This window comes from Onthophagus taurus, chromosome 2 (assembly GCF_036711975.1).
Source record: "Onthophagus taurus isolate NC chromosome 2, IU_Otau_3.0, whole genome shotgun sequence".
Classification (NCBI taxonomy): Eukaryota; Metazoa; Arthropoda; class Insecta; order Coleoptera; family Scarabaeidae; genus Onthophagus; species Onthophagus taurus.
The window spans coordinates 18,562,359-18,578,497 of record NC_091967.1 but is presented as its reverse complement, the minus strand read 5'-3'; the positions used below and the strand labels follow the sequence as shown (position 1 = coordinate 18,578,497).

At 30.8% G+C, this 16,139-nt stretch overlaps 2 protein-coding genes across 3 annotated transcripts; one reads left to right on the top strand and one right to left on the bottom strand.

Moving 5' to 3' along the window:
• The first annotated feature begins 24 nt into the window (after positions 1-24).
• LOC111413485 (PIH1 domain containing 1) lies at positions 25-6,759 on the top strand. Its single transcript, XM_023044483.2, has 5 exons — positions 25-109; positions 222-303; positions 5,681-6,252; positions 6,305-6,448; positions 6,522-6,759. The coding sequence occupies exons 1-5, from the start codon at positions 47-49 to the stop codon at positions 6,558-6,560; spliced, it is 900 nt and encodes a 299-aa protein (XP_022900251.1). The 5' UTR covers positions 25-46; the 3' UTR covers positions 6,561-6,759.
• Positions 6,378-15,677, bottom strand: LOC111413484 (sphingosine-1-phosphate phosphatase 2-like). Of its 2 annotated transcripts, XR_002706179.2 has the most exons (4): positions 14,811-15,677; positions 9,940-10,112; positions 8,122-9,703; positions 6,378-8,057 (listed from the first exon to the last, which is right to left on the bottom strand). XR_002706179.2 is itself a non-coding variant. In XM_023044482.2 (3 exons), exons 1-3 carry the CDS (start codon positions 15,363-15,365, stop codon positions 9,286-9,288), a joined length of 1,146 nt encoding a protein of 381 aa, XP_022900250.1. In that variant the 5' UTR covers positions 15,366-15,677; the 3' UTR covers positions 6,378-9,285. The 2 variants fall into 2 exon arrangements, 1 of the variants encoding a protein (XP_022900250.1); XM_023044482.2 differs by having other exon boundaries at positions 6,378-9,703.
• Between the last annotated feature and the right edge of the window lie 462 nt (positions 15,678-16,139).

Sequence of the window (16,139 nt, the reverse complement as noted above, 5' to 3'; positions counted from 1 at the left end):
TCAACACCAGCAATACCCCCTTATTGTATTCGCGATCGTAAATAAAATGCCAAAACGAAGTTTTCTCGAAGTGGATGATACTCTGATTGGTAGAAATCTCAAATTTACGGTAAGATTAAAAAAGAAAAATTTTATAGGTTATGTTTAAACGTCACTTTGACGTCGAAAAAATTTTGTAAACATGTCAATTTTTAAGGTTAATTTTTTGAATGTGTTCATAGGAACCTGAATTGAACGAGTTTAATGAGCCTTTTCGTGTACCTGGCGAGCAATATCCTTCAAAAATCATTCAACCAACACCCGGTAAGTGCAAATAGAAGTAAAATTTCTTGCAAAACCGTATTTATAGGTATTGATATCTGCATTGTAATGGTAGGGGATTTTTTTTTTCAAAGAAATTTCGCAATGTTTCAAAATTTTTCGAAAAATTGTACTTTGTATCTTTGGGCTATTTTGAAAATTGAAGTTGTAGCAATCAATTTATTGATTAATTTTTGAAGGTCTTATCCTAATGATAATCTATAAATAACTTATAAATTAATTATTAAATTGTAGTAAGTAAAAAGTTTTTACTTCCAACATTTTAGATAGTACTTGTAAATAACATTCAAGGTTAAATTAAGAATTACAATCTCATCATAATCATTGTTGCTTGTTTATTCAATTCTATTTTACAAAAATTAAAACCGACATTTCAAAACTTAAATGAACCTGTATAAAAAACTATTATGTAATCCTTGACACTTAAATTGTTAGAAACGAAGAGATGCTCATGTTTTTGGATGGTTCATTAACATATTATATTAACTTTTTAGAATGTGGTTTTTTGAAATGCCTTTTTTATTTGTTAAAATGTCAGGGACTTATTATAACAGTTATATAAATTATTATAATTGTTTTTATACGGTTCTTATTTAAGAAAAAGAGAGTTCAGTACACTTTGGATAGATGTTCAAGGTTGCGGTAAAATGTATGTCATGAGTAAAAAAGGTGTGCAATACCCTAAGAACTTAAAGGATTTTCTAAAAAATTCTGGTAATTTTTCTATTTATACCACATAAATTCCCCGGAATGATTATATTTTCATTATTTATAAAACAAACGTTATGTTTTCATACCGTTTAAAATGCTTAGCATTTTTTGACTCCATTTTAAAAACAACTTTGATATTATAATTTATAACAACAACTTTTCACGTTAAATATAAGAAAATAAACACAAAACGTCTCACTTCAACAAAAGTTTATTAAGCATAATAGAGAGAGACTTCTCTTGAAGCGTCTCAACTCAAACTAAATTAACATTTAAACGCGCTAGACTGCGGTATACGCTTGAACAATTTGTTTTCGAATAACGGAGTTTCAAGGATAAACAAAGAAACCGCTTTGTGATCCACGATAAAATATTCCCAAAAAATCGATTGAAATAAGATTACATTTAGAGAGTTTACATTTAAATGTTAAATGTGATAGAAAAAATTTTTCGAATTTTGTTGTACTTTTACTGGTTTATTTATATTGACCATCTCAGACCATCTTGTAACATCTACCACAAAAGATGTCCATGCGGAGTTAAATCTTTAAAGTTTTGTAAATGAATTTTTACATGTATTTTAAGTAAATTTTGTGACAGTAATAATTTTAATTTGTTCACAGCTTTATATTTTCGATGTTAATTTCCTGTAAGATACAATGACTTTTGTCTCTGATGATAACAAAATTCGAAAAATTTTTTCTATCACATTAAACAAACTGGTATAATGGATATTAACTTCAATTTCAACCTAATCAATTTCAACCTAATAAATGTTAAATCCTTTAAGATTGTGACGAAAAATAGTTTATAAAGTTTTTTTGTAATTCGCGATGGTAATGAAAACTATTACAGTACTCAAACGGGTGCTGTAATAAGACTCCTTACAGCATCTGATGCTGTAATGAGATTTTAGTAACATTTTATGGAACCAGTTCAAATTAGTGATATTGGGTCATTAATTTTTCTAGTTGTCAATGTGAAAATGGTAATATCTCAGCTCCCGAAATGTAATTCAATGAAATTTTTTAATAGAACATTAAGAAGTCCATATTTTTCATAAAAACTATATAAGTTATTATTAATCAAGGGGAACATAAAACATAATCATATCTTTAACTCAAAAAAGTCTACATACAGTCCTAAAACAAGTCTATCAGTGTCTGTTATAGCTCAATAAAAATATACAAGTATCTGTTGAGTACCAAATAAAACTAGACTACACTAGCACTAGACCTAGAACTAAAAACATTCCGTTTAGCCGTGCGTCTCTTAAAACGGCTAAACCTGAATATTTCTACTTTTAGGTGTAATGTTAGTTCTAGATACAGTGGTAAGTAGCGTAGTTAGCATAAGATATCATTACGTTGCATATTTTTATTGCATATTTAAAACTAGAACTAACACTAGACCTAGAAAGTATCTAGTTCTAGTATCATGAACATGAACTTTCTAGTTCTAGGTTTAGTGTTAGTTCTAGTTTTACACTAGAACTATCACTAAAACTAACACAAGACCTAGAACTAGAATAATTCGGGTTTAGCCGTCTTGAGAGACGTGCGGCTAAATCCGAATTATTCTAGTTCTAGATTTAGTGTTAGTTCTAGTTTTGCACTATCACTAGAACTAACAGAAGACCTAGAACTAGAATAATTCTGGTTTAGCCGTCTTGAGAGACGTGCGGCTAAAGCCGAATGTTTCTACTTCTAGATCTAAAGTTAGCTCTAGTTTTGCACTATCACTAGAAGCCTAAAATCTACTGCTTTTCGACTTTGTATTAAAATAATATAGACTTCTAATATCTAAAAAATTCATTGATTTACATTTCAGGGGCTGAGATATTATCATTTTCTGGGGTGTATGTAGACTTTATTGTATCACTGTAGATGTTTAACACATTTTTAGCGTCGAATACAAGGTCTATAATGATGAGGAAATTGATCTTTGAGCAATTTCTCTTATTTTGAGAGGTGTACATGAAACATTTTTTCAGGTGAACACATTTTGAGTTTTGACAATTCAACGGTGTTACCAACTGCTACATACCTATTTGCCTACATTATCAAAATTTATTTTATTTTTATTAAAAAAAAAGGATAAACCCGCGAATTACAAAAAATAGCATTAAAAACACGTTTCATAAGACTTAAAGTTTCATTTAAAACTTTTAAACTTGAATTCATGCATTTCAAGCGTGTCTTACGAAACTTGTTTTTTAATATACTATTAAAGAGTATGTTAGCTGAAGAGTCATATGTCAAGGTGGTTGTTGAACTATTACTCTATTTAAACTCTTAATAGATGAGATAAAGATCACGCTGTTTGATTAAAACATTTAATTCGTATAAACTGAAACAACCTAAGTTGTAATAATTATTTTTTATCGTATTAAATGAACATGATTATAAACATGTCAGTATTCTAGCATTTTTATATGCTGCTATTTTTAAATTGTCCATTATGTGTCGATAGGCAATCAAATTAAAAAGTGTGATGATATGCATTTCATAAACTGCTCGGGAGACTCCTATGTAGCAGACAGTGTAATAAATTGGAATTCATTAGAGAATGGATATGAAAATATTCGTAATGGCTTTGTTATACAAGGTGCGGCAAAACACATTTAGTAGTTTTGAGGGGTTATTAAAAAATAATGGGTTGGGTTGTTATACAGGTGATTCTCAACCTATACTATTTTTTTTTAATGGAACACCTGTATATTTTATCGAACTTGAATAGCATTAAATTTGTTTATACAGCCCTATATGCTACTAACTAGCATTCATAGTTCTTAAGATATTTAATTGTTTTTCCAAAATGTGTCCATTGCAGCATCTTTTTAAAAACGATGTAAAAACGACATTTTTTTCCAATTTTTCCTTGAAACTATGTCAGATAATTGTCAAATCTAATAGGTAAATGATAGTACCCAAAGATATTAGATACGCTATACAGCGTGTCCATAAAGTTTAGTTACTTTTGATGTTTTTCAAATGGCTTTTTCATAAGTTTTTTAAATAGAACACCTGTATATTATATGCTAGTTGAATTGTTCATCAAGTTCCCTTTAATTAATGATAAGTATGTCATATATCTAAGTTTAATAGTTTTCCTGAAAAGTTCAAAATGCCGCCCATTTTCTCTTCTACAAGCATTAATGCGCTGTATAAAAGATCTTGAGGTATCTCTTAACATGTGCATCTTATTTTCTCTGAAGTTGTAAATTATATGGCAGAACAATTGCATATTTTTATTTGATTATTATCTGATCCTGCAATGGGCACATTTTGAAAGAACAATTGAATATCTCAGGAACTATGAATGCTGTGAAATAGTAACAGATACGGTTGTATAAATAAATTATTTAGTTGTATCCATTATATGATAAAATAAATAGGGTGTTCCATTTAAATAAATTGACGTACTCTCCATTACACTTAAATGAAGCACCCTGTATAAGTTAAAATAATTTTATGTAATAGAAAGTGATGAGTCAAACAACTTTTTTATAAAATATTTTTTTGGTTTTCAAACGGTTTAGTAACTATCGACCACCGGAATACTAATAACTCACCCTGTATATACAGTGTGTTAATTAATTATCGTAACCGACGTCATCATTGCAAGTATGCAACCAATACCACAGTATTGGTATAGCATTACGCTAATCGTATATCGCTGCAAAAATTGTCAAAATAACTGTTTTAAAATAATGTGGGAAAAAATAATAAGTTACGCCCAGATAACCAACCACGAATTTATTATTATTATTATTCCTAATGCTCCAAGTTTCATGAAATCTCTGAATATTTGAGAAATGTGTAATAGCTAAAAATAAAGTAATGCCTCTCTTGAAGGTTTATTTAATTGAACACAGATTATAATGTTTTCAACGTTGCGATTTTATAATTATTAAGAATTCCTCGGCAATTTTCAACGTTTCGTAATCGGTAGCGTAAAATTATAGAGTTACAATACTATTGTGATGTCTGTGATGCTGTTTGAAATTACTAAAATAGTACCTAATTATTATTTCGATTGAGCACTTAATACGGAAGTCACGGTACATTTTGTTTAATTAAAAAATGTTTATCTCATTTTTTACAAAACAACATTTATAAAATTCTATAAAAACCAGTTATTTATAATTTGAATTTATAATTTGTATGGTGTAAAGGAAGTAAACAATTTCTACAAATCGATTTTTTCCGCAACACTCCCACAACACTATTAAAACATTTTTGTCGTTGACATTTAAAATTTACCATTTTTATCAAAAATATTTATGTGGGTATCTCATTTTTATCCAATTTTATTGAATTCGAACACAATTTATCACCCAAATGTAAATATGAACATCTGCTCCTTTTCCGCAACACACACAAATTTTTTTGTTATCAAGATTATCGATCATTTTTCCCAATTTTATAATAAACATATTTTTCATTTTTTGTCAACTACTTAGAAAGGTTCAAAGATAAATGACAGGATTATTTTAACTATAATAAACCCGGTAATAAATGCATTGTATCACTCAACGCACGTTTTAACCATCATAGATAATAACAAAAACAATGATAATCACTTTTCAAAAAAATAAAATGTGTTATTAACGTAATAAAATTAAATAATTATAATTTGTTTGAAGGTTTTTGCTGTAAATCAAAAGAAATTGGTTCAGACACAAAAATCTTTATAAATGTCTGCAAAACAGATTCAATTCCACCACCAAAAGATATCACCGAATCCGAACTTGTCGAAATACTTAACACAGAAGTCGATGAAAGTGTCGAATTTCGTGTGCCGATGAGTATAGCTGAAATTCGAACTGATGTAGATAAAAAAGGCGAAAATGTGAAAGTAATCGATGTGGCGATTAACAAAGATTTTTTTGTAAAAATGGAAAAAAGCCAACTTTTTACTAATTTTGTTGTGGCCGTTATTTTTGAAGCCATCGCTAACAAAAATGGAGTTTACGCCACCGATGAAAGATTAATTTTAAAGAATAAGAAATGCTTTGGAAATTTACAAGCGCATAGAGTCCAACAGAGAGAAATTGACGAGAAAATGGGGATAAAAAAACTTGATGGAGCGAATCAAAATAAAGTTGGAATTCAAGTTTTAGAAGGTGATGATGTTTATGCCACTCCTGAGTATCGATTGTACCAAAGGTTTGATGACGACAAAAATTTATTTGCAGAAGTAAAATTACCAAAAATTGTATGATTTATTTATTTGTTGGTTTTGAATTTTATTAAGTATTTGTTTTTAGACATCTTCAAAGGAATTAACGTTGGATATGAACGATGATAGGTTTATTCTTGAGGCAAAGTATAAAAAATATCTTTTGGATGTTTTCATTCCCGTTTTTATTCAAGAAGATGAAGTTGTTTGTGTTTTTAACACTGATACAAAGGTAAGGAAATTAAAAAGAAGTTTGCTTTATTTAGTGGATTAATATTTGTTATTTTGATATATTGAACTTTCAGATATTAACAATAAAAATGCCAATAATACAAAAAACATAAAGTATTTTCTAATCTAATGGAATGTACACTATTCTCAAGTGAGTTTTTTTATATATATTTTTGATATGTTCCTAAGCTTTTTCTTTCAAGTATTAATAATATTGTTTTATTATGTTAAAAATGTGATAAAATTTTTTCTTTGGAATTAGCACTAAATAACAAATTTGCTGAAAAACCAATAAAGTTAATATGCACTTAACTTGGTTTTTGATTTGACTTTATTTTCATAGTCATTAATAGTAAATTAATTAATAATGTGTTCAAAAAAGTACAGAATGCCACAAAAGTTCGACAGCCTAATTTTGCGATATTGTAATTATTGTTCTTATTGTTAGTGCTTTGTATGGTGACTTAGGAGATCGTATAGATCCAATGTAATGTACAATGCGTCGTTATCAGGAGATTGGTAGCATCGAGGATCATCCCATAAGTGGAAGACCAAAGACTACCATGACTCCCACCATGGTCAAGCGCATCTGGGACAAGTTCCGCCAAAATGCCATGAGAGGTCCCAGAAAATGGCTAAGGAGCTGAATATCATCCGTGAATCTCTGCCCAGGATCGTCAAACATCGTAGCATCAAGATGCAAAAGACTCACACTTTGGCGGAACAGCCTTCAGAGATGTCGCGAACTTCAAAAAACGCTTCTCAGTGACGGAGTTCAAAGACACTGACGAAATGTTACTCACAATTGAGCAAACTTCTTGTGCTAACGCTTCAAGAAGCGAACGAGCGTTTCCCGAAAGGCTCATGCTGCTCAAAGTCATGATTTGGGCCAGAGGGACTTCCACCGAGATAATTTCTGTGGATCAGGTCAATTCCCAGAACTGCCTTGATGAGATCTGATGGAAGAAGTGCTTCCATGGAGCTAGTTTCACCCCTGGACATTCCAACAGGACTTATTGCCAGCGCACAAGGCTAAGGTGGTTCAGCAGTGATGGAGGACCGATTTTATAGCCATTATTCCACCTCACTACTCGCTTGATTTGAACCTCCTCGACTTTTCTGTTTTCACAGCAAGGCCTGTACTACTCCCCACAAAAATCCCGACAGTTTGAAGAGCGCCCTTGAAATTTCGTCGTTGAGTACATCTCCGCCACAGAGGCTGCATTCCTCAAGCATCTGCGGACCTGTACAAATTTTGATTGTACATTATTGTTTGAATAAAATTTATGCCAATTTCATGTCTGTATGTGCTTCCATTCTGTTTTTAACAACAGAAATACCGTACTAACGAACTTTTGTGACACCCTGTAAAATAATACCTTTTTTAGATTTTACTTTATTGAACACGCGTTATTAAGTAAGTTGATCTTTGGATCGAGACTTAATCTATTTGGCAGTTGCTAATATTAAAAATTACAAAAAGGATCATATTTATAAAAATTTTGAGCTTAAATTTCCCATTTCCCATATTTTTCTGAAACCTTGATCCTTCGACGTCACTAAAATACTTGGAAGCACGTGGCTGATGCAAATTCCTATCTCTAAATATTCTAAAATCACAAGTTTAATATTTTTTATATCGTACAATCAATGGATTAAAAATGAAAATATTACATTACACTTCTTAAGTTTTCTCCTTCGTGTATCATTCTGTGATTTTGTTTATAATCTACAGTATTTCTTAATTACAAGTGGATCAAATTGCTTAGTCTTTTGTTAAGCCAAAAAATCGTCGTATGAAGCGATCGGAAATAAGATTTTTTTTTGATAAGATATAATAAATACTGCACATACTAAAACATAGATAACAATAAACTAGTCAACCTGAGGTAATATAAATTTTAAAGCAAACTCTTGTTAATTATTGCATTTTCAATTAATACATTTTTAAAAAACTTAATAAAAGTTTTATAACAATTTTTTATCACAATATGATTTTACTATACATTAAGAAGGTTCATAACAAAATCTTTGATAATTAATTTTTAAAATTGTACTGAAACACTATTTTTATATTAAAATAGCAGAGGAGAAAACATGTTTTTTGAAATAATAGGAGAAATGATATTTTTTATTTTATGCATCGCGGTGGGAGTCTTTTTAAATGCTCATGTGCACTTAATTTGAATTAGGATTAAACAAGGCACAAGAACGAATTGTAGAAATGTGGAATGGTACGATGCAGAGTGTAAGAGAGTTGTAGAAGAGAAGAATGAAGTGTGGATGAGGATGATGCAGAGAAATACAAGATTTATACAGAGGAACTTCGCAAAGAGGATAGTGGGGAAATTCGACAGGACAATTAAGATGGAAATTGGGGTATTAGCCTAAAAACAGCGTGTGTAGCAGCAAAGAAGGAGAAGTACCAAGTGAAATGGAGAGATGGAAGCAACATTTCGCTGAATTACTGAACATTGTCCACCAGGGAGAAGAGGAAGCAAATATAAAGAGAGTGATTACGACGGAAGTTATGATAGAAGGCCCAGCAGTGGAAGAAGTGCAGCAAGGATGAAAAATAACAAGGCCCAGGAGAAGATAATATCACTCCTGAGCTCCTAAAAATGAGGAACGTCGAAAATGCAAAAAAGTGGAAACGCAACAGAAAGAAGACTCAATGATTTGATAACAACCAGTTGGGAGAAAAAAGGATTCCCAAGAAATGAAATGAAAGTATTACCAAACATAATACACTAAATGGATTAATTGCACATTTGCATAAAAATTTTGAGTTTCCCATCTTGATACATAAATTAAAATTGTTTTCTTTCTACCCTATTATCATATTTCCGTATAAAACGTTGGTCTCTCGATATTTAAGTAACGAAATACCAACGGAATAACATATAAAATACAAAATCCAATCGATGAACACATTAAGTACTTGCTTCCCAATTCTACAAAATTTTTCCTGCCATTCTCTAAAGTATTTTCAGTACTCTTTAATTCATCCGCATCTAACCTTAACATGGCACACAAACAATTATAAAAAAAATCTTTGGCTATTGCTCTTAATCCTAAAACAACTGATATTCCCAAAATCGTTCTTAAAATTATACACCCCAACATGGTGTAACTGGGCCACATTATCGCATAGGGCGGCGATAATTCTGCTGCTGTCATTATTCCCGTTTGATAATTAAACCAAGCCCCGCTTTGTACACCAACAGAAACGCTGAGAATCATTGTAGTATCACCTCTAAAAAATTTAAATTAAATTGGTGAAAATATCTTATCATTAAGGATATCTTGTTCAGATTATTTTTTTGATTATATGCATTTAAAGTGGTTTTGAAGGTTATGATTATGTAACAATAATTATAAATTAAAAGTATTGTTTATCATTATGATTGAAATATAACTAATTTATGGAGATTCTTATAAATAAAAGGTTGGGTTGAATTAAATTTGTGTTCATCAAAATAAATGTGTTACCTTGTTGGCGTCCATTTTCCACTATTTGGATAGTAAATAATAATTAATACTGACAAAACCAAGCATAGAAGTGGACCGGTAGGGTGAGTCAGAAAATAATTATCAAGACGATTAACGATGGGTACTAGAGGAATCATCATAATCCCAGCTAATAATAAACCAGCAATTATATCCTGTAAACAAAAAAAAAATTATATTCACTAGTCAACTAATTAAAAGTAAATACCTAAGTGACAATTATATTATTTTTGCTTAAATTAAAATTGGTAGTAAAAGGTTGTAGGTAAAGTCGGTTATATAAGAGTAATGAATTAATGAAAATATTACTTAAAGTGGACCAAGTTTATAGCCACAGTCGTATTACTTAAGATCGAGCTTTTTGTTTATATTCGACTTTCAAATCGAAAGGGCGAGCTTTATATAAATATCACATAGAACGCTTCACCATCATTCAAATCATAGACTAAAGATATATATACTATAATATACAAATTTTTAGTTCGATGTCGAGTTACTTCGCCCTTTTTATTCAACGCCTCATATCATTATATTTATATTTTGATAAACACATTTTTTAAATTTAATTATGAAATCATTAAACTAATAGGCAGTAATAGTTTGTTTTTAGATAATTGCTCTACTATATTTGTTATGACTTATGATTCATTACAAACAAAAAATACCTAAATTTAATTTAGCATCAATTTATAAATTGTTCGTAGTGTTTATTACGCGAACCATAATGGCTATATATCCTATTGTTGTAGCATCGATACAAGATGGTCGACGTAAATGTAAAACCGCAAGAATTGTTGATAAAATTCTATCCGCTACAGAAAATGTGTCACGTTTGGACAATGGGACCACTTCCTACGTAATCATTGTACTGCTGGCATGAAATTTCATGATTCAAGAATAGTAATGACTGAACAGAATCTTAACAAGTAAAGAGAAGACCTAAAGGAAAATATGACCCAGTATGTACAATCATTTCATACGCCCGCAGAGATGGTGCTAATACAGAATAGCTTTGCCAACTAACAGGTACATAACGCAATTTCTGGAAAATTATGTTTTGCCTTACATTTGACGCGGATATATATAATCATAGTTTTCTCATTGTCGTCAAATTCCCTCAATTATTGGGTTCCAGAATTGCAATAAGAACTACATCATCTTGATCAAACAGATTAGATCCTTCGTGATCCAAAACTCAAATTTTGATGGTACCTATATAAAATTATGTAAAATGTAAATTTCTTTGGATGCAGCGTGTTGCTCAAAATATGGTATAATCTTATCTAGTTATTTATTCACAGGTTTAAATATACAGTAAAATTTAAAATATACACCAAAAAATTTAAATCTTTAGACCCGTTTCAGCGATCTTTTCATTAATTGTTCGTAATGATTTTATCGAATTTAACCGTTAGTTTTGAAACGCACTGTATTCATGGTACTAGTATTGACACAAATTATAAAAAAATGTATATGAGTTAATGTTAGATGATTTCAGTGTAAATCATCTACTAAGGAGAATACATGACATAAAAGCAAGTGTGGAATTAGAATTACAATTAAAGTAAGCTGAGCCGATAAATTCAACAAAACTCATGGTTAAGAGATCTGATGGAAAAATTTGTTTTAGTACTTAATCTTCAGAAAACTCTATTAACACCTATAGTAAGGGCACAGAATAACCAGAAATGACAGTGAGCCCGTCTAGACAAAATGGGGCCTTGTGAATCGCCATTTTATTGGAGTTTATTTTGAGCTAATATCACATCGGTTTATTATTTACTAATAAAAGTTTGAAATATTGACTCCAACCTAAAGTCTATTTATGATATATACATAAGTTTATATAAGTACGTGTATCTCAAATAATTAAATAATGTTTCTTATCATTAACTGTTTGGGTAAATTACTAAGAACGTGTAATTCTGTCCTTAAAATTATCAATAACGATGGATTAAAAAAATTTATATTGCAATTCTACTTTTATATATAAATTGTGTATGTATATTATATTATTAAATAAAATAATAGTATAAACACAAAAAAAAATGCTGTGTATAAATAATTCTTTTACGATACAAATTTAAGCGTGTGAACCTGTATTATAAACTCCAATAAAATGGCTGAAACAGTGGAGCCATACATGGCGCCAAAGCATCGAGGACCCAAACTCGCCAATCTAAAACATCAACCGACAAAGCTGTCAGTTCTGGTTATTCTGTGGTAAGGGCAGGCGTAGTATACCGGGGGTGTTCCGTTAAGTAGTAGCCTATATGTTTGGGAAAAAAATCCTTATAGGCAAAGTGGGCAAAAAAAAATAGCTGGAAATTATTTTGAAGTTCGTAATTCGACCGCAAGGGGACATAACTGCCATAGGGAAACATAAAATTCCCGCTATCTCAGAAAGTTAGACGATGAGCTATATCTTTGACATCATTTAATAGCTTGGATAATACCGCATCGCTTTTGTTTTGCGATATTTTTCATATCTGTCATATGCAACTGCATGGCGAAAATATGCAATGCAATTACGACAAAGAAAGACCTCACCTACAGCCAAAACTAAACAAAGTTTGGCCAGAACATCATGTAACAATTGACGAAAGTCTTACGTTGTACAAAGGAAGATTGGGTTGGGTACAATACATTCTCATGAAACGTTCCAGATATGGAATAAAAACTTATTTTCTCTGCGAATCCACATCTGGGTATGTATGTGGTCTTCACTAATACATACAGGGAAAAGAAGAATTGTCGGCGAGTCTCAATATAACCAGGTGCTTATGTCAACCACTTGTAATGAAATTGCCTAATTATCGACAATATTTATTCCTTAGATGAGTGGGCAAATTTTTTCGTTTTACACTCAACAGATACGTATGGCACGATAAAATCGAATAGAAAATGGAATACCAAAAATATTATGGTTTCATACATGGTTTAGGCACAGAATAATACAGAAACGACAGCGCTGTCGGCTTCTTTGATGTTGGAGGTGTACAGATTCACCATCTTGTTGGTAGTTAACAAAGCAAATGATTTGGCGCCTTTTTTTTTAGTTCTTTTGCAGCTGATTTACAGACACGGAAATTAAAACTGTATTTTAGGTGGTAAATCATGTATTATTTACAATACTTAACTTAATATGATTTACATTATAACTACGTTTGTTTTGTTTTAACATTAATGATCTCGCTAATATAACTACCATCAAGATGGCGGCCGAGTTTCACATTTAAAGGGCAGTTTCGTTTCTGTATTATTCTGTGGTTTAGGGCAAATGTAGGTCCTTGATGAACCTTAGTATTACTCCAAGGTTCCTTTATGTCGGTAGGTATCAGGCGAACTTTACCGAAAATGTTGTGTCTTAGGCGGCCTCTGTATTTAAGTATATTCAGCAGTCTCTGACTAGTCATTGCAAAGTCGACAAGTTTGATACTCTGGTTTCACTTCAATGTGAATAAATCTTTCACCTTTTTTTTACCCAATAGCTTACTATTATGAGTTTTTTATATCATGTAGACGCCAAGTAGTGACGGTTGATAATTTTGTTTCCCATTTTATTCTTAGCTTATATTAATGGTATCAATGCGTGTTGTCACCACTCCAATTTTATACTTGAGGAGGATCTTTAGTGTCTGCAAGACTATTGCTTCAATAATTATTTGTTTCTTAATTATGAAAGTGCTATCAAATTGCATTTAGTACAAAGTGATACCCTACAAATTTTAAGTATCGCCTGGGAACTAATTATATGAATATTACTTCTCAAATTATTAAAGACCTTGATGTTGTGCTTGACTCAAACCTTCTTTTCTGTGACCACATAGACGCGGTTGTATTGGATGCTTCAAAACGATTAGGTTTAATTATTTGTATACCATTATATCGATAAATAGCATCGTTTCCTTGGATGTGGCGTATGTCGATAGTCTTTTCAATTTTGCTCCATGGTCTGGAAACCTTTGTACGCCGTATATGTGGATTGTATTGAGGCTTTGAAGAGGAGGTGTTTGAGATATTTGGCCCACAAATTTAATCTCCCTTATTGTTCATATGTCCAGCGCTACTTGGTTTTTGGGATTACTTCGTTGAGGAATCGCCGCTGTGTATTTGATATATTATTATACAAATTGGTCTTGCAGTTGACTTATACTACTCAAGTGGCGTCTCTCTTCAAGCTACTTGCCTCTAACTTTACAGCATATACAAATTCATCAATGTTACTACAGGTGTCACTTCTGCAATAGTTATTGTACTAATTTTGATTTATTTGTGGTTTCACAAAGAGTTTTTGAGCGCATTGAGCTTGAGTATTTGTCATTAATTTAGTTTGTATTTAATTTTCTTTTTATTGTTGTTGTTTTTCTTGTACTAATTGGATACTTAATTGGGGTTTTCCCTGTATGTATCTCCAATATAAATAATTATCATGCGCCTTCTAATGCAGTTAAATATTCTATCATCATAGCCTTATATCATGAAGCTCAGGTGAAGAAGAACTGCCCCCTGCTGATTTGTCATAAATGACATCATGAAGATATGTTTAGTATATATTTAAAGTTATGAATTAGTCACTCTTAAAAGAATGTAAGTGTTTTTAAATGTATCAAACAGTTTATCGCACATTAGATATTGGGCTATTAACCTTTTGATTTTGAATCAATGTTATAAAATAGTTTTAAACTTACCTTTTTATTCAGTTTATTCTTTGCCAATTTTGTTAATGTATTTAAAGAAAAAAATAAATGTCAATACCTACCATATTTTAATACCCTGCATATTAGAATACCAACTTAGATATTTGATAGATATTTTCTATTAAATATATTATATTGTATTTCTTTACTTACCAACACAGTATGCATTCCAAGATATAACCGACTGATACATACTAATGTACACCATAAAATAGCCAGTGTTAACCCAATAGACACATTATATTGATATCGATTCATGGTAAATAATAAAACTGAGAAAGGAATCGAAATTCCAACCATGGCATGTGTAGAAGGCATACCATATTCCAACGCCCATTTTTTCTGTAGTTTTACTGAAGGAAAACCTGGTCGAGGCCATTTTACAATATCCTTAATAGCTTGCCCAATCCACATAACAATCGCCCAAACAAAAATAACTCTTCTTCCTACAAATCCATCAACATTCCAAAACCAAAATGGTATAAATAAGGAATAAAATAACTCGTCGCCCAATTCGGTGCCAAGTTTAAATAAATAATACCATAATTTGTTTGTAATTACATAAGGGGGATTGTCTTCTTTGGATTTTCCCTTATTGTTGGTAAAGTTGTTTTCGTTTTTCTTTTCCAAATGAGGTAAATGTATGCCGAAATATTGTTGTATATCCGCGACTAATTCCGAACTTTTTAAATATTCTATCACTTCCATTTTTAAATAGTTTAAAGGAGACAACTATCTTTTAAATTTCCTGGTAATTGTGGATGTGCTAAGACCCCATTGAACACTAATCTGGTTATATTCCGGTTCAAGTGCCAGACGACGAGATAAGTTTTCCTCTTATCGTCCAGCCAAAATTCAAACAATATTAGGCCGAATTAGTAGATAAGAATGACGTAATTGTCGCGGACTGTCATAGTTCGAGGTTTTAGGTTATGTAAAACAAATAAAAAAATAAAAATAAAACGAAATTCCCTGCGATGATTTAATAACCGGAATCTTGTAGATCAAAGTCCACAATATATTTTCCACAATTTATTTATTAATTAATATCAAGATAAGGAAATAGGTTACATTTTTACTAATTTCTAATACGATTCTAATCTATATTTTTTACGATGTTGAATTATGATGATTCAGCTATACGTGTTTTACCTTTTACGTTTTAATTTGAACAAATTTTTAATAATAAAGCATATTAAAAATATTTTTTTATAAAAAATGATAGATAATTATTCTTTGTACTAAATAGACTCAGTTATTATATAAAAAATAATTAAAATTGATATTTCGTTCAAAGTTGTAATTTGGGTTGCCTATACCAAAATATATATATTTAAAATTTCTTTCTAACTTATAGAAATACAACATTAATTTTACTGTTATTAACAATATCACATACAACCCAAGTCTTATAATTTGTAAATCACGCAGATTTAAAATGATAAAGCAAATCAGATGATGCATCGTCAGGTGTCTTATGTT